The 25,141-nt window shown below is 39.0% G+C and overlaps 1 protein-coding gene across 1 annotated transcript in view; it reads right to left on the reverse strand.

Annotated features, from left to right (window-relative positions):
- Window positions 1-3,226: 3,226 nt before the first annotated feature.
- Window positions 3,227-25,141, reverse strand: part of LOC117885140 (von Willebrand factor D and EGF domain-containing protein-like) — a 263,371-nt gene continuing 241,456 nt past the window's right edge. Inside the window, exons 27-30 of the mRNA XM_034786325.1 lie at window positions 20,636-20,731; window positions 19,332-19,427; window positions 11,920-12,017; window positions 3,227-6,268 (exon numbers count right to left, since the gene is read on the reverse strand). Coding sequence (XP_034642216.1) covers window positions 6,254-6,268; window positions 11,920-12,017; window positions 19,332-19,427; window positions 20,636-20,731 — 305 coding nt within the window. The 3' untranslated portion in view covers window positions 3,227-6,253. The remainder of the gene's footprint in view (window positions 6,269-11,919; window positions 12,018-19,331; window positions 19,428-20,635; window positions 20,732-25,141) is intronic.

The following is a 25,141-nucleotide window of genomic DNA, read 5'->3' on the forward strand; positions in this document are numbered from 1 at the left end:
TTCCAATACAGCCCACTTATTTATGTTACACCAGCCTGAGACGAATCCCTTATCGTACGTGTTGCATCATTTAGATAACCGAACACACACTACCACAACCTTTAAAGCTAGGGCCCTACCAGATTCATGGTCCATTTTGGTCAATTTCATGGTCAATTTTGGTCATAAGATTTTAGAAATTGTAACTTTCATGATTTCAGCTATTTACATCTGAAATTTCACAATGTTGTAATTGTAGTGGTCCTGACCTAAAAATGAGTTTGGGGGGTGGGTAGCAAGGTTACTGTAGAGGGGGGTTGCGGTACTACTACCCTTACTTCTGCGCTGCTGCTGATGGTGGTGCTGCCTTCACAGCTGGAGAGCGGCGGCAGCTGGCCAAGAGCCCAAGTCTGAAGGCAGAGCCGCCGCCAGCAGCAGCGCAGAAGTAAGATGGCATGGTATAATATTGCCACCCTTATTTCTGCGCTGCTGCTGGAGGAGTGCTGCCTTCAGAGCTGCCGCTCTCCAGCCACCCAGCTCTGAAGGCAGCGCAGTAGTAAGGGTGGCAGTACCGCGACCCCCCTGCAACTCCCTTTTGGGTCAGGACCCCCAATCTGAGAAATGCTGGTCTCTCCCATAAAATCTGTATAGTTTAGGGTAAAAGCACAAAAAAGACCAGATTTCATGGGGGGAGACCAGACTTCACGGTCCATGACACGTTTTTCATGGCCGTGAATTTGGTAAGGCCCTACTTATAGCCACAGTCTTCAAAAACACATCTATTTATCTAATTACTTATACCTCATCATAGTTGTATTTTAGGCTCATAAGTATTTAAAAATAGAAGTAGCAATAATAATTTCTTTACTACTTCTCAGGTGAAATAGCTCGATTAGTTCACAGATGTATTGTCCATTTGTTGGTTTATATTTAGGTGTGTTGAGTATGAAGGGATAGCAAAGTCTAAGTGAGTTTTTTATTGAGTTCTGGAAGTGGGTAGTTCTGTGGTCATTCCTATCTCTTGTGGGACTGAATTCCAAAGTCTGTGTCTTGCGCCTGTCAAAGTTCTGTCTCCTGAACTCTTGAGTCTCCTGCTGTTGGGCAACAATTTGATTGCTCCTGTAATGTTGCTGTGATGGGAGGTCATGGCTGCAGAGGGAGAAACAATCTCTCGGCTAACAAGCGGTAATTCTACAAAGGGCTTTGAATAGCGGAACAGATTTTGAACTGGCCTCTGCATTAAAGGGGAAAATAGGGTTCCAGGGTGATGTGATGGCAGTGATCTGTGTTGCTAAACAGATGGGCTGCTGCATTTTGAATTAGTAGGAGCTTTTTCAGGGCACCTGGTTTAATTCCTAGATAAGATTTAAAATCATCAAGTTTGGTGGTCATGAATACATGGATGTTCTTGTCTGGAATAACAGGTATATTTCTAACATTAAAATGCAGCTATCAATATCAGAAACCTACTATAGAATATAGATGCAACACAGTGCTTTTGTATAAGGTAGTCTAGTTCCACCATGCTATTATGACAAATCTGCCTTGCACCTGACATACTTCTAGGGTGCTAACAATCTGACAAATCTATCATGGATAATGCATTCTGAAAGCTGCTTCACGGGGAGAAAAAAGCAGAGAATAAGTGCAGCCCACTGGCATGTTTCTTTCCCCCTGAGGCGCTAAGGCAAATTGAGCAAAACTCTCTGGATTACACTGGCAAACTATTCACAGCAGTTGTTCAGCTGCTGGGGGATGATATTATTATGGCAAAGGTGCTAATGAAATGCATGGTTTGAATGATTGATACAAGTCCTCAATAGGAAACTAAATAAGGGCTTGATCCTGTCCTATTGCAACCAATTGCAAAACTCTCATTGACTTCAATAGGCGTAGGATCAAGAGTTAAACATACGGAATAGAGATGGTCTAAATTTTTCATTTCACATTATTACATAAAAATGGCCTCTTTTCAAAATGTTTTTCTTGTTCTGTGTTTTGTACAGCACCTTGCACAATGGTGTTCTGGTCCATGGCTGGCGCTCCTAGGTATTAATGCAATACAAATAATAACTGATGTTGGAAGTGATAGCTTTGTACAGCACACAAAACTACGGAGTTCAAACTAGTATCCCAAAGGGTATAGTTGTAGTCTTAAAAGTACATACTGTATTATGCACACTACAGGTATTATAATGGCCCTGGTCCTACTCCAATTGATATTAATGACAAAAAATTCATTGACCATAATGGTACAGGATCAGGTCAATAGAGAATTAACTTAGTAAGGAAAGACCTGCTTTTCTGTGTTAGTAGCTAAATAATCTAAATTTAAAATAGCTTTCTGTATAACTTGTGTATAATTAAGCATCTTTACTTTGGGATGTGGTGTGGCTTAGAGTATTGGCACAGAACCTTTCAGTAGGTCATCGGTTTGAAACCAGCCCAAATCTGTACTCATTTTTAATTCATCATCTGTTAGCTTTCCAATGATCTATGTGGAGTAGGTTTTCAACAGAAAGACCAAGCATTAAATGAGCATGGAGATTGGATTATACCTCTCACCACTCTGGATGGTCTTGCTAGGACAGTATCAGTGCCCCCAATTGCATTGCCCATACTGTACCTGGTTTATGGATAAATAGAAGAATTCTGTCTGCAACCTCTCAATATGGCACTTTTCAGGAGCATGAATCAGTTTATTCTAAAATATTCAAATGCTGTATCTGAATTCCTAGCACTTTCTACTGGGAGTAGAATTGCTTATTTGAATACTTATTAAATTTCTTAATTCTAAAAAGGCTAAAATATAAATGGTAGGTAATAGTGATACTCTTTCCTTCTGATATACCAGCTAGCATGATCATATTTCTCCACTAAGATTTTGCTTTATTTTTCTCCCCTATTGAATATTTCTTTTCCCAGAGATTCTGAATTAATTTGTTTCTAAGACAAAAATAATTTGGACACGTGTGTGTGTGTGTGTGTGTGTCTGAGAAACTATTTTAAATTTTTAGTTAAGAATAATGATAGAGACATGGGATAAAGAAGATTAACTCCTCTATCTCTTACTGCTGCCCCTCTTCCCCCCAAAATTGGATTTTACTTTTTTTTTTTAAGACTACAATATTGAGAAGTTATAGGGAAACTAGCTAGGGCTCTGAAGAGTTGAGACATCCAGATAAATGGATATAAAGGGTTTGAGAGTGAATTTGAACTCCTAATGAAGCACACTGAAAGACGATTAATGATGAGTAAAAAGCAACTAACTAATGGTTCTACTATTTGTTTTAATTACTCCCACACAAGACAGTTATGAACAATTTATTTTATTTGGACTTTATGTACTGTGGCTTTAAAATGATTTTGAAGTAAGTCTCCACAACATGCAAAGTACTGGAAGGCATCAAGATGATATGCTAAAAAATAAGTTATTTATACAGTGCCTGTCCCTGCCTTGCATTACTTATAGTCTAATCTGGACACGGTAAAGCCAGGGATGACAATAAGCACAGAGTGGTGTATATGTTTGGAATAAGGTTTGCAATAGTAAGATCCTGCATTGGCAGGGAGATGGACTGGAGGGTTGAGCAGCTTAGCTACCTATCTGGCCTGGGAGTCTGGAAGCCCTTGGGTCCCTAGCAGTCTGCAGGGCTGCGCTGCCCCTGAACCATATACCCTGGAAGCTAAGGCAGCTGTGATATTGAAATGCTTCCTGTCAGTTTCATGGCTGCTGTTCAGTGGTGACTGGCAGTGAAATTGATAAGAATCATGTCAATTTCAGTCAACTGCTGTTCTGGGGAGCATATTTCCTTTCAGAAACACCATGTGTCAATGATTTTGAAATGAAAAATGTATAGACTGTTAGGCTGAGCTGATGTATAGATTACCGATGGTTAAGTGGTGAAAGAGCTAGTTAATGAACTGGGTGGGCTGTGCTACTACCAATAATTGTATGTGCTTCATGATTCTGCACAAGCTGTTGCTGGAGATGCAAAGATGTTCTGCTAACTGCTCAATTTCTACTATTCTGAAGATAAATGAAGATGTACATGGTCTTAAGTAGCCTTTTCTAAAAATGCATTGAGATGCACTGAGGCATTGCAATCTGTTTTAGGCTGCCAAATCCAATCTTGGCAAGGACTTTCGGTTCATTAGCACTGTCTATCATAGGTATTATGGAGGCAAGGTAATGGAAATCCTTCTCTTATTGATTAGGGCGATAGTTGAAAAAAAGGCGTAATTGCCACCCTCAATTTAATCTTGTAGATACCCTCTGGTGCCAACATTCTGCCTTAGTATTAAGGTCTTCCTGGAACTGGTGAAGTGAACTCTCAAAGCTTAATCTGAGATTAGCAACACTTAACTATGAACCTAGCTCACCATGGAGCTAAGATTCTCCCCACCCCGCCGCCTTTTTTAATACCTCCATTGATGGTGCAGACTGTTAGTGAGTCTAACATCAGTATTCATCTCTGTCTATCTAATAGAAAACTTTTAATGCTTGTGTCAGTTTAGTCATTTTTTGCATTCCCCATGCAAAACTGTTTACATCAGTAGTTCATAATAACTGAATACAAATATTGTAGAAAGGTAAGGAATAGAAAACAATTTATTTGAAAAAACGAGTATGGGTATGTTTAAATGCGCTTGTTTCTATACAATATTTGGTGTAGAAAGAAACAAATATATGCTACCCCTAAGTAACTGGCCAGTGGGGGAGAATCTTTCTGCAGGGTTACAATGCCAGCAGCATTTCCAAGCAGGAAACATCTAGTCTGCAATGTTGGAGGACAACACAATCTATATTTTAAATTTTACAAGATTACAGTTAAGTCTTGTTTTTTATGTAAAAATCCTAAATCAAATCTTCAGTGTTTTTTATGTAAAATACCCATAGATCAGATCTATTTACTGCTGCAAGAAAAACAAAGGGATCAAAGGATTTTCTCAGATGAGTACAACCATTAAAGTCACTATTAAGTGAAGACGGCAACACCAAAATTCCCATGTACAACTTTGTCAAGCAGCTAGATCCTGTTCAACAGTATATCTGATTATTCTACCAAGATTTGAAGAGCGAGTGTGGGGTATCCCAATTTCATCCTCAGAGTTATTGTGCAGTACCTGAGACTGTCATAGTTAACATTTGTTAACTATTTTTGCAAGCGAACATATAGCCTGAGCATCTGTGTCCTTGTTTCTGGCTGTTGCTTCCACCGGTGTTAGTAATGTTGGCAGTGCTAAAATAGAGAGAGCTACAGGCAGCTGTTGGCATTTTAACCACTTTGTTGTCTAATTCCATTTGATGGCACAGCGCTGGAGGTATTTTTAAAGGTATTTTAAATACCCTTTGAAGGTATTTAGGTTCCTAGTAGGATTTTCAGCATCTAACTCCTTGGGTGCTTTAGAAAATCCCATTAGTTGTCTATCTGCATCTTTAGGTATCTAAATGCTTCTAAATTAGCAGTGGGTACCTGGAGCCTTATCTATATTAGCACATCTACTGCTGGAGGAGCTTCACTGGTGGAGAAAAATTGGGAAATGTTAAGGTTGGGGAGGGGAGTCTAGTGAAGTCTAAAAATCAGCATTCCAACAGATACTACAAAGTTACTGTCTATTCTGAGAACAGTGGGAAACAAAGTTCAATATCTCAAATAGATGCTGGAACTTTTTTGGCAATCATTGGGCAGTTACCCACTCCTTTGCTTAGCAAGCCCCCAGTTAGTCATGTTTATCTAGGTGATATTACAATCCGGAGCTAGTTCAAGAAAGCAATTCAACATTACTATGACCTCTCCTGTACTCATGTTTATAACATTTTTTCAGTAAAAGCAATCTCTAAATTATTCATTCTTCTCAGAAAAGTGAATAAACAATGTGATTTAAAAACATAAAAAGAATGAGGCAACTGATTACTTCCAAACTTTAACAACAACAAAATAACACAAAGTAAAGTGTCTTTTCTATAATGATCCACATTTCATTGTAAAATTTGGCTCTTATAGGAAGCAAGTACTTGAGGTAGTGACACTACAGCTATAGAAATATGGATTTGAGCATTGCCACACCACATAACTTTGCAAAAGTAAGTAAATCTCTTGGTGTATGCTCTGGAATCAATTATTCCTCATCACGACTATATGAGGCAGGAGGGAGAGCATTAGCAATATCTTCACACTGCATCTTCAGCCAGCCCAAAAGAAAAACGTGCACAGTGCCAGATTACTAGCATCCAAATGATTGTCTTCATTGTCCTTCTGTTATGTTATCTTCATTCTATTGGGATCTGCAAAACAGAAATGAGTATTCATCTGCTTAAGGGACTATGTAAGAAACAGCCTTGTGCATGTGGTGTCACGAAACAAGTTTAATATGAAAATGTCCAAATGATTTGTTGTAGCTGCCTTATTTCCTTCAGAATTTTTATGTAATTATGGCAAACCCACTATCCACATTTTTCACAATTTGACCCAAGCAGCGAAAGTGTTTATTAAACTTAGTAATGCACAAGTAATGAAGAACATGATTCTGAAAGGAATTAAGCAATGAAGTGATGAATGGAACTGTTTCCAAAGCATGCACATAAAGTGATATCATCTAGCTGAGGCTGATTTCTTCTACATCACTTCAATAGGAAAATAGCTGTATTGCTAAAATGGTTCGGCTTAGGCTCTATTATTTGCAGTGGCACTTGACAGTTATGGAGTTGGAATTCAATTTTTCTTCTAAAGCAGGTGTGTCTACAAAACCACTGTGCTATTTCCATAGAACGCATGGAGATTGTTGGCTCCTTGCCCATAGGTGTTTCAGGGCACTGATTCTGTTTTCACACTGCAGAGGTTATCAGTGAATAGCATCTTAGTTTAAGTATACTTGAGTGAATATTCTTGATCCCAAAACAAGATAATAGATAATGTGAAAAGCTTTATTTTATGCTAATGCATACATTCAAGTACCCATTTTGAAAGGACAGTTTTATGGAAGTCCACGTTACATAGCACATAAAGATTTTGACATTAATTTATTACCCAGGACAGGGAGGAAAGGTGCTCTTTCATCTTGCTGTATCTCTGTTTGATCATGTTAACCTTGATATTAGCATCATATCCGTGTTTGATTCTAAAATACTGTTCCTTAGGTTCCAATAGTGATATTGGTTTGCAGTGGTTTATTTATGAATAGTGCATGGTATGCTTTTTGTTTTAAATTACAGGAAAGATGATTTCCACAAGTGTCTGCTTGAATTTAGGTAGGTTTAGTTGCATAGGTAGTGGGTGGCTAGGGCTAGAGGGGACTCAGTCTTCCCAAGTCTACCAGCCCAGCTCAGCAGGCGAATGCCCCATGTCTGGCATCTCCAGGGCCAGGAAGTGGGTGGGGCAGGAAGAGGGAAGACCCACTTGCACGTGACGCTGTGCCAGGCTCTTACAAGAGCCAATGGGTTGCATGGAGAGCCTGCTTGGCCCAGCCTCATGGAAAAGGAGGCCCTGCTGCCTGCCTCCTTCCTGAAAACATCCCTGAATTCATACTGGGAGCTCATGTTCGAAGACACAGGCCCCACTTTTGCAAGTCAAGCTCCATAGTAACAGCCAATGTGGGGCAGGCTCGCTCTGCACATGCCAGAGAGAAGGGCTTGACCTCTATTCCTCTGCCAGACAGAGTGGGCTCCTCCTGCTTGTACACCAGCGTGGGAACCTGCCCACACAACACAAGAGAGCCATTCTCCATAGAGCTGGGAGCCTGGTCACCAGCTGTTTTACTCTGCCTGTCCAAAGAATATTTTCACCCTCAGCCTATCTTTAATTGGAGTGGGATTTAGTTCTTGCATGAAGAAATTTCCATAGCTATAGGGAAATATTACTTGATCTTATAGGATGACGGCATAATGTGAGATATTAAAAAATAAATCCAGGTGGAATATTTAAGTCTAACATGCTACAAGGGTCCTATACACCTTAGGCAAAAATGTCCTTGAAGTTGGAATATTTCCTAAGGAGTGCAAAAGTGCTAGGTATTCTTATTACACAATTATCCTTGCAATCACATCAGAAGCACTTTCTGTGAGATTATGGCAGCTGAAGTCAAAACAGCTCAAATAAGAATGTCAGTAAAATCTGTTTACTTCTGCCAGGTTGGAGTGATTTTTGATAGGTGGCAGACACATGGATTACAATTTCCTCATGAGTAGTGCTATACTCGTCCCACATAGACTTTAAGGAAGAAGCATAAGAAAAGATGCATCCCTTCATTTGTGGAAGAAGTTGGGCAGTAGTCCGGGGATGGAATAGAATTAACCCTTTTGAAAATTATCTATCTTCCTAAACGTAAATTTAAAAAGAGAATTCTTTCAGTCTTCCTCACCCTCTAGTCCTTCATAGGCTTTCACTTTGTCTCTCAACAGCATATTTCTTCAGATATACTTTATGGAGCAACTGTATGTATGCAATAACATGATGAGGTTGCTATAGTAACTTGTTTTTAAATAGCAGGGTAATTACTCTTACAAATTCTCTTGTAACTGACTAGCATATAGTCTAGCACATACAGTATATTTGTAATAGAATAGCACATACATTAAACTTTTCATTTTTCACATATATTGCTTCCTTTTTATTTGTCAAGTATTTTTGAATATTTCATTTAAAAAAACCTTTACTTTATCCCCTTTCTTGCTTATATACTCCAACAGGTGTATAATGCAGAGTTACTCAGTTACAAGCATCGAAAGTGGGGTTTAATAAGGGTCTATGTATCTATATAAATATATATAGAAACTGAAAAAAAATATATTATTGACGTTCAGTATGTTTTTCACTGACTCCAACAAAGTAGTTTAAAATACCAAAAACTTGTTCTCTTGTATTTTCACTGGATTCATTTTTAGAGAATGAATGGCCAGTTGCTATTCATATAGATTTACAGGTGAATTCAAGTATTAAGCAATGTCTGACTCTAGGCTTGTCTTTTTAATGATCATTATTTTCTGCAGTGGGTTAGAATACTGAGCATCTATGTCCCTTTATAATAAATGTGTAGGCATTTGGGACATACGGGTACAATTTAATATAAAAACATTAGTAGAAGGTAACTGTAAACGGCAATATGGAGCTAGATGGTTCTCAGTGTGGAGTCATGTACCATTTATAGCCAAATAGAATCGAGTAGGTTAGCTTTTGTTGATTGGTTATGTACCTATTTAAAAAAATCACGAGGGGGAGGATTTGGAAGACAATAGGTACACTACAAATAAGGCATCTGACACAGCTAATGTAAGCTGCTATTTTTCAGTAAAACTTTCATATGTAACAATGTACGATTGGCTAGGGATTACTTTTGTTTCATCATTAGTCTTATGTTTTGCTAAAGTGTGGTGCTAACTGCAAGGATCTCTACTTTGATTATTTTGTTGGGATCACTTCTGCTACCCATAATCAAACCTATCCTGATGGCTGCTTTATTTTTAAAAGCTAGCAGGAACACTTGTGGTCATGCTAAATTATCTGCATTGACTATTTACAAGATTCAAATTGAAAATATACAAAAAGGTATAAGAGTGATAATTGTGCTAGCAAATTCATTATTCCTTCAGGAATGCTTTTGGCAAGTTGCTTTTAACAGAACTCCAAAACAAAGTAAACCAAAAATGTCAGAAAAATGAATTGCAATTTACTTGGCAACATAATATGCTAAATTTCATGAAGTGTAGATGATTCTTTAGGAATGCTGACAGCACAAGAGGGAGCTGTAGCTAAGAATACCATGGAGAAAGAGAGCACAGTGTGGTCTGAGAAATGTAGACTACCCTAGTCTTCCAAATGCACTATCTAACTAAGAGTCTCCTAAGATTCCTTTTGCTTGTGGAAAGGAGCATCTACGACCAATTATTCTACAGAGATGTCTCTCCTTTGCACCCTATTTCTATCTTCAAGACAGCTTCTGACCCAGGCTCTGGAAAAGAACTACTAAAATATAGCATTTGTTCTAACCTTTTGAGAGACTACTTCTAATGGACAATCAGACTGGCAATTAGTTTTAAGTGAGGGAAGTCAATCTTCTAAACTGACTGCCTAGTGATCACCTTACATTTCTTATTCATTCTCCTGTACTAGGCACAAAGAGAGAGATAAGCAGAGACTCAGATGTAGGGTGACCAGCAAATGTGAAAAATTGGGATGGGAGTGGAGGGGGGGTAATAGCCTATATAAGAAAAAGACCCAAAAATTGGGACTGTCCCTATAAAATCAGTACATCTGGTCACCCTAGTGAGATGCAGATGTGTAATTACCTGGACCCTCCTCATGCAGCTAGTGCTGTGTGAAGAGACTGTCTAGTAGCAATTTAATCAAGATTTTGTGACAGATTTTGTATGCCACCACTATTGTATTGTTTCTGTTATCCAAAAGTCCAAAATGAAAATGTAGCAAAGCACAATGCTCTGTATATGTTTGTGCAACATTTCTTCCTGCCTATGCTAATAAACAAATTTATTACTAACAATTCTAATAAAGTTGGATATTGGAGGAAAGGGTCTATTTGGGTTTTGACTATTTTGGTTTCCTGACATATGCTCTGAAACCAGACTCCAATGAACCAGGCATTATTAGCGCTGACTTTAGGATGCTGGGCTGTAATGAGGCTATTCCATAATAAGGGTGGAGAAAAGCCACTTAAGCCCCTTTCATTTACAACATTTCCATCTTCTGACCAGAACAATGCATCGTCATACTGCAACAATTGGCAGAGAAATTGGTGGTTTTCATCTTCCTCTGCAGCATGGGGCACAGGTCACTTGCAGATTTACATTAGGGTAAATGGTGGATTCTCTTTAACTTGAAGTCTTTAAACCATGATTTGAAGACGTCAGTAACTCAGCCAGAGGTTGGGGTCTATTACAGGAGTGGATGGGTGAGGTTCTGTGGCCTGCCGTGTTCAGGAGGTCAGACTAGATAATCATGATGGTCCCTTCTAATCTTAAAGTCTCTGAGTCTAATGATATATTCTTGCAGAATGGATCATGAAATTCAAGACTGTCTCTCAAATTTAAAAAGGGGTATGTGTATGTCTCCTTTTTCGGGTTCTCCTGCATTATTGAGGATCCCCATAGGGCTAAGAGGTATTGTAGATGGCCTGGCTCTTGTAAACATGTACAGTATGGAAACAATTATAGTAGCTTCTCTTTCTTCCCACACTTATTGTGCTGTGGTTCACTCATATGAAAAATGCATGAACAGTATTTTATTGTTCTTGACTATGATTTGCAACAAAGTTCCACTTTGTGAAGTGGCATATCGTACTGGACATTCATGAACTATAGTGATGTTCTGAAATGATGAAATGAAACCTGATGATCCTGGTTTGATACACCAAAAAGGGCATCTCTTGCTGTGCTACCAGAAATCCCTTTGAATATAAACACATGCAGACAATTGACGAAAAAGTCAAAGTAGAATATGAAATAAAGCATTTTAGAAAATGCACCGCATATTCTCCGAAACCACAGCTGACCAGTTCAATAGATTTTATGTACCTAGAAAATTACAATGAACCTCATTCATGTTATCTGTAGCTTCTGATTTTAATGCCAAAATAGAAGCTGTCTTTTAGTATGAGAATGTAACTGTCAAAATGTAGTGAATGGTAATTCTGAGGTTAAAATCTGATTTTTAGTACAAAATACTGTATATATGAATAGAGGATTATATTTTCTCGGTGTACATTATTTAGCAGTTGAAAATATCTTGATTTTCCCCCAGCTTTTGAATATAAAAATCAAGCTTTCTTTAAAATATTTTAATAACATTATTCACCTCTTTCATAAAGTTAAAGCTATAAATGAACATTTTCTCATAAAACTATGTAAAATACTTCAGTTAGACTGAATTCGTCCCCCCCCACCTCATCTGACTAGGAGAATTCAGTATTTTTGAATTTGCATGTTACCTTCTTTCTACAGGTTAAACCAGTATATCCACTTCTACAGGCACATACATTTGGTCTTATACACCTGCTTCCAAATAGACACTTCTTCTCACAAAGAGCTACAAATACAATTAAAGATCAAGTTAGTTAAAAATATCCTTGTCATAAGAATCATAATTAGATTAGGAATACTCTGGCTATTTTTCCCCCCGATCCCAGGCTGTAACAAAGTGAATTTTGATCCAACTTCTGAATTCTGGTGGGAGGAAGGGGGGATTTCTAAATGTCTTCTGGGATTAAGAATTCTTTATCACAAGATTTTTCACATTTATTTTCTTTTGCATTTCTCATCATCTTTTTCTCCTAATCCTACAATAATGATGGGGGAAGAGAGGTCTGTGCCAAGGGAACAATTATTACAGCACAGTGGGGAAATGGATAAATGTAAGACCTAATTTTCAAATCCGGAATACATTGCCGACAGTGATGGTTGGGGTCAAATTTGTGCCAAACATGATTTTTCTCTTGTTCCAATAGAAGGAAAAATAGCAGCTTTAACATTCTTCCATTTCAAGTCAAAAAAGGATCTTTTAAAATATACAATCCCCAGGGATAGGATATCACAAGGGGAAAAACAACAAGATTGTACAATTTAGCGAATTGCATACTGTATAATTTTGGAAACCAGGACTTAAGGACAAATTTCCTGCTCTTGCAGAAACAACTACTTGCAACCTATTCTAAGTTTAAAATGTAAGTCAAATTAGAAAAGCATTGTTGGTACTAAGTTATAAGTGCACATCACTTCACTTATAGTACAACCTATTTAAATATATTCAACTAATAAAACGATATGTTCCTCTTTGTTTAAAGTAAGAATTACCTGATTTCTAGCCTGTTTCTCATCCTAGTTAGCAGCTTGTGCTCCTATGACATTGTTTTGGCAAGGAAAGAAGAAAACAACCACTTCATAAGGAACCACTCCAAGAAGAACACACATGTCATGTTGTTATTTTAATTAGATCTCAGGAGTTAAACTTTCTATCAAATATTGCCAAAATGTTCTGTCCTAGCACAGCAGTTACTGGGAATGGAGCTGAATGGCTTTCAAACCAATCAGACTTGAATCAACTGGTGGATACTTTTAAGTGTATTTTCATGGTTCTGTCTCGCAGAGGCCTATGGAAGTCATTAACCACACACTGTCTAATAGAAGTAAAATAAAAATATCCCTCTATCTAGGTTGTAATACCATCCCCTTCATCATAGTAGCTTAGTGAGATACTCCATTTTTTTTATAGTCAAATCTCAGAGTTAGTGCACTTTAAGATCTCATCCTAAAGTTTACAGCACAGGACACTGTGAAAGTCAAGTGTATTTATCTCAAAGTCAAAGGGCAAAGTAAATACTTCTGGAATTCCAACCTGTTATTCTGGAGAGTCTAGTGCCAAGAGTTTTAAAGATTAGTACTTAGAGTTAGGCTCCACAAATCCATATTTAGTCATTCACGTGAGATTTTCAAAAGTGCTGAGCATGTTCAAGCTTTCATGGAAAACTGTTTGTTTGTCCTAGGTATATAAATATGCATAAATGGATTTGATTTGTATGGAATAAAGCTAGTTCACACCTGAAGCCACAGTTGAAACTTCTGGAGCTCATGATACCAGATTCTTAGCTATAAAATTATATGCTCTTGCAAACAATGAGAGTTGTTATAAGCAGCTCTGGCAGGCAGTGGGGGAGATAGGTGACATTTCTGAATAATGGTTCCCATCCTTATGCTTCTCTAAACAATGCCTTGAACTTGTTGCCTTCTGTCCACCACTGGAAATAAATTGGCAAATTTATAGCATTGTCACAGCAACTAAAGTAGTCGAGGGCTGGTGCGTTTGCCTTATAAAGAAAGATTAAAAGATTTGTATAGATTGGCTAAGGCACGATGTGTGGGGTTGGTGGAATGACGAAAGACATGCTGGCAATCTACAGATGTTTAAACCAAAAAATATAAACACCAAAGGCAAACCCTTGCTCTTAAAGTGAGAGCCACACAGTATAGTGTGGTGGGGAATCATCCTTCCTCAAAAGAGAGCAGTGTACATTCACCCTCAGTACCTGCTCTTTGCTATGCCATATGTTACAGTGCATAGCATAAGCACACACAGACCTGGCCAGGCCCCCAGACCACAGACAGTATGCCTTTGGGAGTGAAGAGTGTCAGAAGTGGACGTCTGCTCTACAGCCAGTGCTCCGGGGAGTACAGAGTTGGTATCTTGCCTTGTTAGTACACTAATTAGGGCAAGAGGTTCCTTGCACTCCTTACCCTCTCCCTTTAGTACCACTCACTGAGTTTTTGTCTTACACAGGGAGAGAAACTATTTATGGCATTACTAGGTGTAATGTGATTAGTAACACAAGCTGTGGAATAGTGGGAAGTGACAAAACCTCATTACTTGGGATATGTATAATCAGACTAGACAAAGCACAAGGAGATGTATCCTAGTGAACAATTCTACAAGGGCAGGGGTAGAGATTAGATGATCTAGCAGGCCTTTCACTGACTAACTTCTCTGAGTCTCAGATGATGCCAAAAAGGAAAAACTAGAAAAAAAATTTCTGAAATGGAAACCGCCCCCCCAACTCCCAGTACTGTGAAAAAGAAGAGCTCAGTTATCAGGGAAAAAGTTTTTAGAACATTCAGAAGACAATTGGAATTGAAATCAGAGAGGATAATAACATAGCTGAAGTCCAAATGAATATTTCATAAATGTATTTACAAGGGACTCTAAGCCACTAAATACTAAAAATGACATAGGCTATGTATGCATTATCCTGTACAGACTCAGCAAGGAAAGTCGTTTAATAAGACAAGCTTATGTTAAAATTATAATCAATAAATGCCCACTACAATAAGGGATTTATCCCTGAGTGTTAAAAGAACATAGCCATAATTTGCATGCAAATGACAATCTTTGTTGAGAATCTTTTTTTTTTTTTTTTTAAAGGACTGAAAGGGTTACAGAGAAAATCTGGAGGCAAGCATGTCTGAGACACTATTCAGAGAAAGGGAAAGAACAAGAATGCTCAGGAAATTATAAGGCTATCAGCTTGACACTTATAACATGCAAATAAAGAGAAGATATTCTGAAGGGCAAATGAGACACCAGTATGTGTTCAATAATGTTAGAACTGCAGATAACCAGCATGAATTTTAACAATGAGGATCTTTCATGAGTGTAACCTTCTACTTTATAATTTATTGGAATTATACCCCAATCCCACAATCTGTTCCACACTGACAGACTGCTATGCCTATGTGGAACTCCACTGACTTCCTTAGGGTTCCATTCGGGCGTATATTTGCAAGAGCAAGTTAAATTATAGGATTTGAGTCTTTGTTGTTTTGGTTTGACAATCCCATAATGGCTTGAAGAGAGGGGTGTGTGTTTGCGCACATGTACACAAAGGAGAGTGCAGGGAGGAACCAGGTAGAGGGAGGTTAGTAGGGGCTTCAAATTTAAACAAAATTGGTAGGAAACTCTGCTACCATGGAAACTGCCACAGCCTCAGTGATGTGTCATATATATATATATAAAAGTTTGTTATCCAATTTTTTGAACCCTTGTACTGATGTAATCAAAAGTCAGGGGAAGGAGACAGGGTAGATTCAGCCTTAACTATGAATAACATTTCACTCTTTTGTAAGATCATTTTCCTGCATTTGCAATAAGGTGTGAAATCTGATCATTAATCCTCATACCATCAAGATCACACTGTATATACAGGACAATGTGTAAACCACCATAGACCTTATTTGCTGGAGTGAAAAACCTATTTTATTGATCCTTCCTCAGAAGCTATTCTCTTCAGTTACAGATGAATGGGGAAGTACACTGGTCTGCCAACCAACCTCTTTATTTAAAGTCTAGTAGAATGGGGCTATTGTGCTCTATCCATGACTATTGAAACAATGTCTCCTAAATGTTCTCATCCCAGGCTTTATCCTTGTCAGTTTTGATAATATGCTGATAGCCAGTGACAGGTGGCAGGAAGGTGCTATCACACTGGTCACAGAAGTCTGATTCTGAGTTTAACACACTACAGCTTCAAAAGTTTCTAAATTCTATGCTATTAATTGCACAAGTAGCGAAGGAAGGTTTCTTTGTATCACAGCATCTCAAAAGAGGCAATCAGCCCAACTGATCCACGTGATGTACAACATGATTAATCTGTGAGGTTTACATCTGGTTGCAGAGTCAAGTGTTGCTCTCTGTGAAGCATTTTCAATATACTTTGCAGAGAGAAATCATTCATATTTACACTGAGCTAATAATCTTCAATGCAGAAGAACTGAGACTGGGGAGGATAAACACAGAACCTCGTCAGTGGTGTTTCAGCTAGTGGTGCTTATTGAAATGCAGGTGCAGCTTGTAATATAGATCCATGTTCACCTTGTCAGGCAAAAGCCAGCAGGGGGAGTTTGTGTCATTATAGTTTTTATTTTATTATTAGCCCTAAAGCTGAAGAACTCTATATCTTAAATGTCCGAGTTTGAGGAAACCGAGAGCTCCATAGCATGGCAGCTACATCTGGATCCTAAAGCTCTCCTTGACCACCGTCGATTTGGCTTTAGGCCTCTCTGAGATACAGACAACACACTGGTCATGTTGGTCAATGATTTTTTTCCAGCGATAGAGTAAAATCTGATGGCCCTGGTGATTCTTCTAGATTTGTCAGCTGCCCTTCACTACCATTGACCATGAAGTGTTGTTAGTTACTAGGTGGAATTGTCATGGAGTGGAGTCATTCTTTCTGAGAAATCCCAGGGGATAACTGCTCATTGAAGCCTCCCTATCATATGTGAGGTTCTATGATGTCATTCCCTCTGGTACCACAGGTGGATGAGGCCATTAGGTTTATGGAGAAATATGGGCTGTAGTTCTTCTGTATATGGATGACTCCCGGCTTTGTATTTTCATCTCTGGGGGTGGCAGACTGACTTACTCAATGCTGAATTCAGACTAAAGCTTAGCTGGTCAATCCAAGAAATTAAATTTATGTCCAGTGGAGTAAAGGTAAAACAAACAGGTTGATAGTTGCCAGTAAAAGTGATCTGGATTGTGACTTGGGGAGTGGAAATTGTCTTTCATAAAGCTGAAATTGTTTGGAAACATGTAGTGATACTAACTTACAAAAATGTGCTCTTGTATGTCTGCTGGCTACTAACTATCTTACAGTACACTGTGAAAATGTTACTCTGCCTTTTAAGGCTGTGGGTGAAAATCTGTGCTTGCTTACAGTGGTGCAAGTATGGAGTGGATCCACTGAAATTTTGCTATCAATAAGAGCAGGATTTAACCCTGTGTGTCTAAGCAGAAAAATATACAAGGGTGAAGCAGGCCATTTAGAAAGCTTGCAGGTTTGAGTTTGAAAGGCTTGATCAAAGCAGTTTTGTGTAGGAGAGGCTGTAGAGAGCCAAATGCATCCTTGATATTATTTAATTAGTTTCAACAGAGTCACACCACAGATGGATTTGGCCTAGCATGTGTGTGGGCTGATTGGTGATAGGGAGCAGGCTAGAGTAACACTAGTGTAATAACAAAGGACCAAGTGGTAACCAGTGACTGGACCTCAGTACCACCATTAGTAATCTGCCTGTCAGTGCCAGCAGCCACCAGAGTGGGCAGTCCTATAGGTGAGCTGCCTCAGGAAGCTCATAACACTTGGGCATGTACATAATTTTGTATAGACTCCTGGATACTAGTGAAGAAAACTGTGTTCAAAATGCAAAAATCCAGACGTACTTTATTGGATTATTTCCATGGGAAAAACTTTTTTTTTATATACTTAACATCTGTAAGGAATATGACTTATGGTTCCACTGCCTCGTCTTTGCTGCACCACTGAATATTCAGAGCAACACTCTAAGACCCAAACATCTGCTCTCCCACTCTAGTCTTTTTTTTTTAATAGCAAAATTCCATACTCAGTGATTATTCAGATTTGCTGTGAGACCTAGAAGTTTCAGCCAGTTGTTTTTGGACAAAAAGCTGATTAAATTGTCCAGTGCAGTGAAAACATTGGAAGAAATAGTAAAAACAGAGTGAATGTCAAACAAACAGGTTTGGCACTGATTCAAAAGGCCTGACTAAATAAACAGAAACGTGCCTAGACTCTGCAAAATGGATACCCATGTAAAGCAGCAGAAACTGCTACAAATATTGAATTTTGATAGTCTTTCCAAGTGAGGAACCTGCCTTTGGTGGTGGTGATGGGGGGGAGGGATGAACTGGACTAGGTATAAGTCATTGACTAGTAAAGAATTTAAAACATTAACAAATGTGAACTAATATATGTTGGGCTCAGAGACAATTATGCAACTGATGAGATGTAACTGGGCCAGAAAGATTGCAAGACATAATTATGCACTACCAGTGGAAAAGGAGAGAAGGTGTGACACTTTACTTATATCCCCAAATGTTTACTGCCTTTCCATTGTGATGTTAGCAACATACATGAATCCAAGGGACACATTTAAAATAACCAACGTTTTTCCTCTTGGGCCACACTGTTCAGTCCCTTTGCACATGGAAACTCTGCTGGTGTGCTGGTTTGCACAGTGCTGCAGCATTTGCGTTACAAATATAGTTAAGGGGTTGTTTTAAAAGTATTCATGTTGGCATTTTGGAAATGTCAAGATTTTCTTACCTTTTTAAATAGTATCTATTCAAGTAAATGAAGGCTTAATTCTATCTCCCCTATTCAGGGCTTGTCCACATGGTGGGATAATTCAGCCTATGGGGGTATGATTTCTAAAGCACACTCGTGTATTTATATCATAATTGCATGTAGACCCTGCCGGTGTGCACTACAATAATGTTGTTTCAAACAGTATTATGTTAAAGTGCACTATAGAACGTCTAGTGTGTACCAGAAATGTCTGCATCGATCAATTAACATGCAACACGTTAGTGCTCTTTAGAAATCACACTTCTGTAGGCTGCATTACTCTACCATATACACAAGCCCTTAAATTGAGTCAAGTAGTCCCACTGAAAATAATTGTTCTGCACGTGGAATAAGGGACTACTCATTGAGAGTAAGGGAGGCAGAATTAAATCCTAAATATATTATCATGTTTCTCAAGTCACATAAATATCATGGAGGATATAAGAGAGACAAGGTAATATCTTTGATTGGACCAACTTCTGTAGGTGAGAGAGATTAACTTACATAGACCTGAAGAAGAGCTCTGTGTGGCTCAAAAGCTTGTCTCTCTCCCCAATAGAAGTTGGTCCAATCAAACATATTACCTCACCCACCTTGTGTCTCGAATATCCTGGGACTGACACGGCTACAACTGCACTGCATATATGGAAAATATATGCAGTTTATAAGGATAGCTATCATAGGGTTTTAATTGAAGAAGCACTTACGAGTCTGGCACAGCATTCCTATCCATCCTTCAGAGCATGCACAGACACTGGGGCCTATACATTCTCCACCATTCAGACACTTCTGCAGACAAACAGCTGAAAAGAGCAACATGAAAAGCGGGCAAATGAGAAGATCCATGAACGTACTCATGTGCATGAGCTGTTTTAGAGGGTAACGTGCTGGCAATTGCTTCACATAGTTATTTTCAAAATGGTGGAATCTCAAAGAATGTAATGGGTCTTCTTCACAAGGTAATTAGCATTTTGAATTTCTATGCTATTACCTCCCCCCAGATAGAGCTCTCTCAAAGTGAACTAGGACCAAGAACTAGGTCAAGTACCCTGGCACCAACAAATTAAAGTACTCCTTTCTGTATGATATATGGTACACCCATATCAGATGTTATAAATAAATAGGGTGTGATGTTCATTTACATCACAATACAGCTTAAGTGATGTTTGTCACTAGGATTATTTTATATGTATGTGTGTGTATATATAGTATATATAAAACATTATAATTCTCTGTGTGTATGTGTATGTATACATGTATACACTGAGAAGAAATGATCAATATTATACTTTAGGAACAGCTCTGAAATTAACATTGTGCTGATTCCCAAGCCTTATCCATCACCAGTACTCCTAGGGTGAAAAAGGCAATACATTAATCCATCTCCCATACAGTGTGTCATCTTGATCTTAAATTTATTCAGCTTATCCGCCAACATCATGGTAATGAATAACTATGTAAGAGAAAATATTCCCTGAAACATTTTAAGATAAGGTGATTTTTTTAATTGCATTTTTATGTAAACCGCAGTGAGATGTGGTAGGCTTAGTGTAAGAATACATCAGCCTCAGAATTATGCACTGCAATGCATCTGATGACCTTGAAAGTATATCAGTCTGGAAGGCTTTACTACAGGCTTTAAATAGTCCTGTATTTTGAAATATATGACATTTCTCTGTAAAATATAACAAAATATGTGTCGCTGCTATGACCTAAAATCAATACTTCAAGTTTAATACCATAAAAATGAGTTTCCATAAAAATATGCATAACAGACAGCTGCATGAGATAGAACCTTGGTTCCCCTCACCTTTCTTTTTTTGTAAATATCAAATATTTATGTCATTTTGTATTACCTTTACATAAAACTGTTTTTCTTTGTAAAATGCTGAAATAGCAAAACAAGGTCTATTCACTATATTGTTTTCTGATATTAAAAATGATTACAATTCATTCTGACTGGCCTAAGTACTACACAATATTGTGTTTGATGGGAGGCAGAGATACTTACGTTTATTACACCACTTGCCCCTCCAACCAGATGGGCAGTCACAGACATCTGGGCTTACACATTTCCCTCCATTCATGCACATGGGATCACAGATACCTGCAGTTACATATTAAATAAGGAGCCTGGTTGATGGTACGTATTCAGACAGACTTTACTTCAGTATTTACATCATTTTGTAAGATTAAGTTGTTGTAATTAAAAACAAAAAGTAATTTGGATGTGAAAGTCTTAAACTCTGGGGCTTGCTATCTTCTATAAATCCTTTTAAAATTTGCTGAGCTCCATTGTGCAAAAAATCTTTCAAGGAGCCTTCAGTAAGAGCTGCCTCAACGGAGAAATGAGAGAGGCATTAATTACGATGATTCTCGAAAAAGCAAACAAGAAATCTTCTGTAGCAGCTGCAGACAGACCAGTACCACTTATTACTGTTGAATGCCAAATTCTCGTTAAAGCTTTCACCTCTTGATTGGAAAACATGTTCTCAGACATTCATCTGGTCCAGAAAGGACTTGAAGAGAATAGACTAACTTCAGACACTTTCAGGAAAACTTTTTAGTATTTTATCAATCAAGGCAAAGACAAGATAAGGCTGTATTCCCATCTGTTTTGAAATATGGCAAAATTGTTGCAGAACAAGTTCAAATATTTAGCTTTTCACTAAATGTGTGCATGTGATAAAGACACATCTTTAGCTTGCCGCCAGTCAGGATAAACTGTATAATTTTGACCTTTTTTCCCCACAACTCCTACTTTTCTGTATTTTTTCAGCTGAGCTCTAGAACCTCTAAATCACATGGCATTTCAAACTACTGCTACCACACAGAATTTTGCAAATGCTGTGTTTGATTTAGATATTAATGCTGGGGTCATATGCTGACCAACATGCTATGAGACCTTGTGCAAATGATGCTATACCACAAAATGGAATGTAAGTGCTTTGGCACATCCTGTGCAACCGCCTTGCCAACTAATGGGTTACAAATAAACCACTCAAATTGGTGCAAAGAACAGGAATCTTTACTGTCTCTGGTCGAGGATGAAGTCATGGAAAAACCCTCCCAGCAAGAATATTGCAACTGTTTATAAGAAAATAGTGTCCAAAACACAGTAATGCATCATGCAATAGAAGGATAACATCCATCTGTTCCTCTCAGGCCTGCCTCTGGTATTTTCTGATTGTTTGGGAAGCTAATGCTACCTATGTCTCTGGGATGCTAAACTGGGCACACTGCTTCAATGGCTCTTCTTACCTAGTCACTTGTTCCATTTCTTACACTTGTCTGCAGATGCAGCCATACTAGTAGTCTTCTCTTTGTGCTTCTGCACTGATCTCAGTTGCCTCCTAGCCTTTGATATTACTCTGTGCCAAGGGCACAGATCTTTTAGCACAGGGATCTGCTCTCAGGTGAATCAAGGTTACCTGCTGGCTGGGTAAAATTCAAAGTGGTAGGGACTTCCAGGGACCAAGCTCTTAAACTGTTGCTCTTCTCTTTCCATTTCCCTCCACCCTTTCTGTCTTGTACTACAGTCATGGTTCATGGTCATTTTGAGAGGGAGGGGAAAGTCAAGAGGTAGGGCTAACAATGAGTCAGCATTCTTGGTAAAATACCAACAGGTGTTGCAACTGGTAGTCATAACCAGGATGAGTTCAGGATGCAGTGACAACAAAAACTTCCTTTGGTGTGTGTGTGTGTTTTGTTTGCTTCATGTCTCTCCTGTAGCAGTCTTGTAACCTAAGTTCTTGTACTGTATTATAATTAAGTCACTTATTAATCTAATTATAAAATATTTTAGAGGTTTAGAATTTAGTAGAGAGGAGCTCAAAATCTGACTCCGGGTTTCACACACCCCTAATTTGGTGGCGTTTAGCTTGCTACAAAGAGAGGGTCACGCAGCAAAATCTTTATTTTTGATTCCATGACACTACACTCTTCCTCCAAAGTTTACAGCAGTGAGATCCAGGGTTTGGTTTGGGGCCATCTATAAAAGTTAGATCATTTGTACTCGTGTGACCCTAAGAGCATCCCTATGCCAGAAGGCAAGAGGCTTGCTGGTGTCCAGCAGTGAGTTTCAGCTGGCCTGACTAGTCCAGTGTACCTAATTCACTGTTGTCAGAAGCTGTATCTAAAAGATATCAAATGCAAACTGGTAATATGCTGGCTCTTAATATTATTGTGTGGTGCATGTACGGGGGATGTATGGAAAAGTACAAATATGTGCTGAAAACTACATTCTTAAAATATGTGGCAGGCAGGGCATAAATTACCCCTCCCTAGACAAAGGACTATGGTTCTGCCCGCTTGAGTCTCTCTCCTATGTAAATCAAACCAGGGGTGGCCAAAGACAATGGGTATTGGAGATTGCAGGAAGATCATTTATATTGTAAAAATCACCAGTAGGAGAGGAACCAACATAGAATTTACACCAGATAGCCTGGCATCTACACCCAGCAGGGGAAAGGTACTTTATCTGGGGACATGGTTCCGAGGAAAACATTTCAAAGGTTTACTAAACTATGAAGAACGGGCCAGGGTGAACCTGTGAATTATCCTTCACCTAAGGAGTCCAAGAAACCAAGCGTTTCGTGCTCTGTATGTTGGGTCCTGGCAAAAAGTCTCGCCAGTAAGGCTGGAAGAAAGACTATGGTGGGAAAAACTGTTTTGAACAAAAGACTAGTTTGTTAAGACGAGTTTTATTCTTAGAAGAGTATTCTTACTTTTGTTTGTTTGTAAGTAACCATTTCTATCCTTATTTCTTATTCTTGGTATCACTTAAACCTATGTCCTTTTGTTAATAAACTTGTTTTACTTTTACCATAAACCAACTCAGGGCTTTGACTGAAGTGGAGGGTTTGTCAACCCCAGTTATATTAATAAGCTGCTGCGTATTGTCACTTTAAAGGAGCAGTGAACTTGATAAGGTTTTGTGGGTTTTACAGAAAGGGTACGTCTATACTTACTTCCAGGTTCGACGGTAAGCAATCGATCTTCTGGGATCGATTTATTGCGTCTTGTCTAGACGCGATAAATAGATCCCGGAAGTGCTCGCCGTCAACGTTGGTACTCCTGCTCCGCGAGAGGAGTAAACGGAGTCGACGGGGGAGCCTGCCTGCCGCGTGTGGATCCGCGGTAAGTACCTTGTAGTTCGAACTAAGGTACTTTGACTTCAGGTACCTTATTCACGTAGCTGAAGTTGCGTATCTTAGTTTGAACTGGGAGGTTAGTGTGGACCAGCCCAAAGAGGGGCTGAGAACAGCAGAGAAGGATTCACTGACGCACTGGAGTTCACTGATTGTTACCTGCTAGGCATGGTTTGGACTGGCAGAGTCTTGAAGAGTTTGCTGGCAAGGCAGACAAGATGGAGTGTTGCTGAAGCTGAGAGGGTCACAGTGGATCACATTCTGGGAACCCCAGCAGGTAGTCACACCGTGCAATTTCTAGACATCACAGGATCTTGAAGATCCTCCCCCCACCTACCCCCCCAAAAAAAAGCCATGAAAGAGGGTGGTAACTAAAAGCATTGTAGAAAGCATTTAAGCAGGGCTTTGTCAAAAGTGAATGCTCCATGATTCAATTTACTAACTACTTTTTCTTCTCACCTTATCCCAAGAATCACACTCTAGCAGGTAGTTTCTAGGTTAGGTTACTTGTCATAGATGTTATGTGGTGATAACCATATTTATCCACATTTTATTCCAATACATACCTCCTTTGGTTTCCTTAAAAATTAATTGATAACTATTTCCTTACTTTTCAATGAGAATACAACAATAAGCTCTCGGGTTGGTTTTTTCCCTCCTGCCAGACCTTCCACTCCTTATGTAGGCAACAGCCGGAATCCAAGGGAGTTCAGGTGTAAAGTAAGTCAGTGGGAGTTTGATTTGAGTAAAGGCTGAAAGTTCAGGGCCAAATATATTTTGAAGGGCTAGCGCCCTTCTAACTTTATGTTCATGTGTGTGCTCTCCCTCCCTCTCCTTGATAGCAATCTCACAAGGAGTCTGTATGTAAATGAAGATAACTTTCTTTCCTTTTTTCCCCCTTCCATTGACGCTTCTGCCTCACTTTTCCTCCCTTAACCTTCTTAGGCCTTGTCTAGACTGCGGGGAGGAGGGGGAGAGGGGGGGGATCAATCTAAGTTATGCAGCTTCAGCTCTGTGAATAATATAGCTGAAGTTGACCTACTTAGACCTACTCACCGTGGTGTCTTCACTGCGGTGAGTCGACTGCTGCCACTCCCCCGTCAACTCTGCCTGTGCCTCTTGCAGCGGTGGAGTACAGGAGTTGACAGGAGAGCACTCAGGAGTTCATTTATCACGTCTAGACTAGATGCAATAAATCGACCCCAGCTGGATCAATCGCTGCCCACCAATCTGGTGGGTAGTATAGCCATACCCTGAACTAGAATTCCATTTTCATGCTCATTAGGCAGAATTCAACATGTATTAATTTTAACTAGTTTTGATCTTTTTTAGTCCCACCCCTAGGCCTCTGTGGAAGAGCGCCATTT

This window comes from Trachemys scripta, chromosome 11 (genome assembly GCF_013100865.1).
Source record: "Trachemys scripta elegans isolate TJP31775 chromosome 11, CAS_Tse_1.0, whole genome shotgun sequence".
NCBI lineage: Eukaryota > Metazoa > Chordata > Testudines > Emydidae > Trachemys > Trachemys scripta.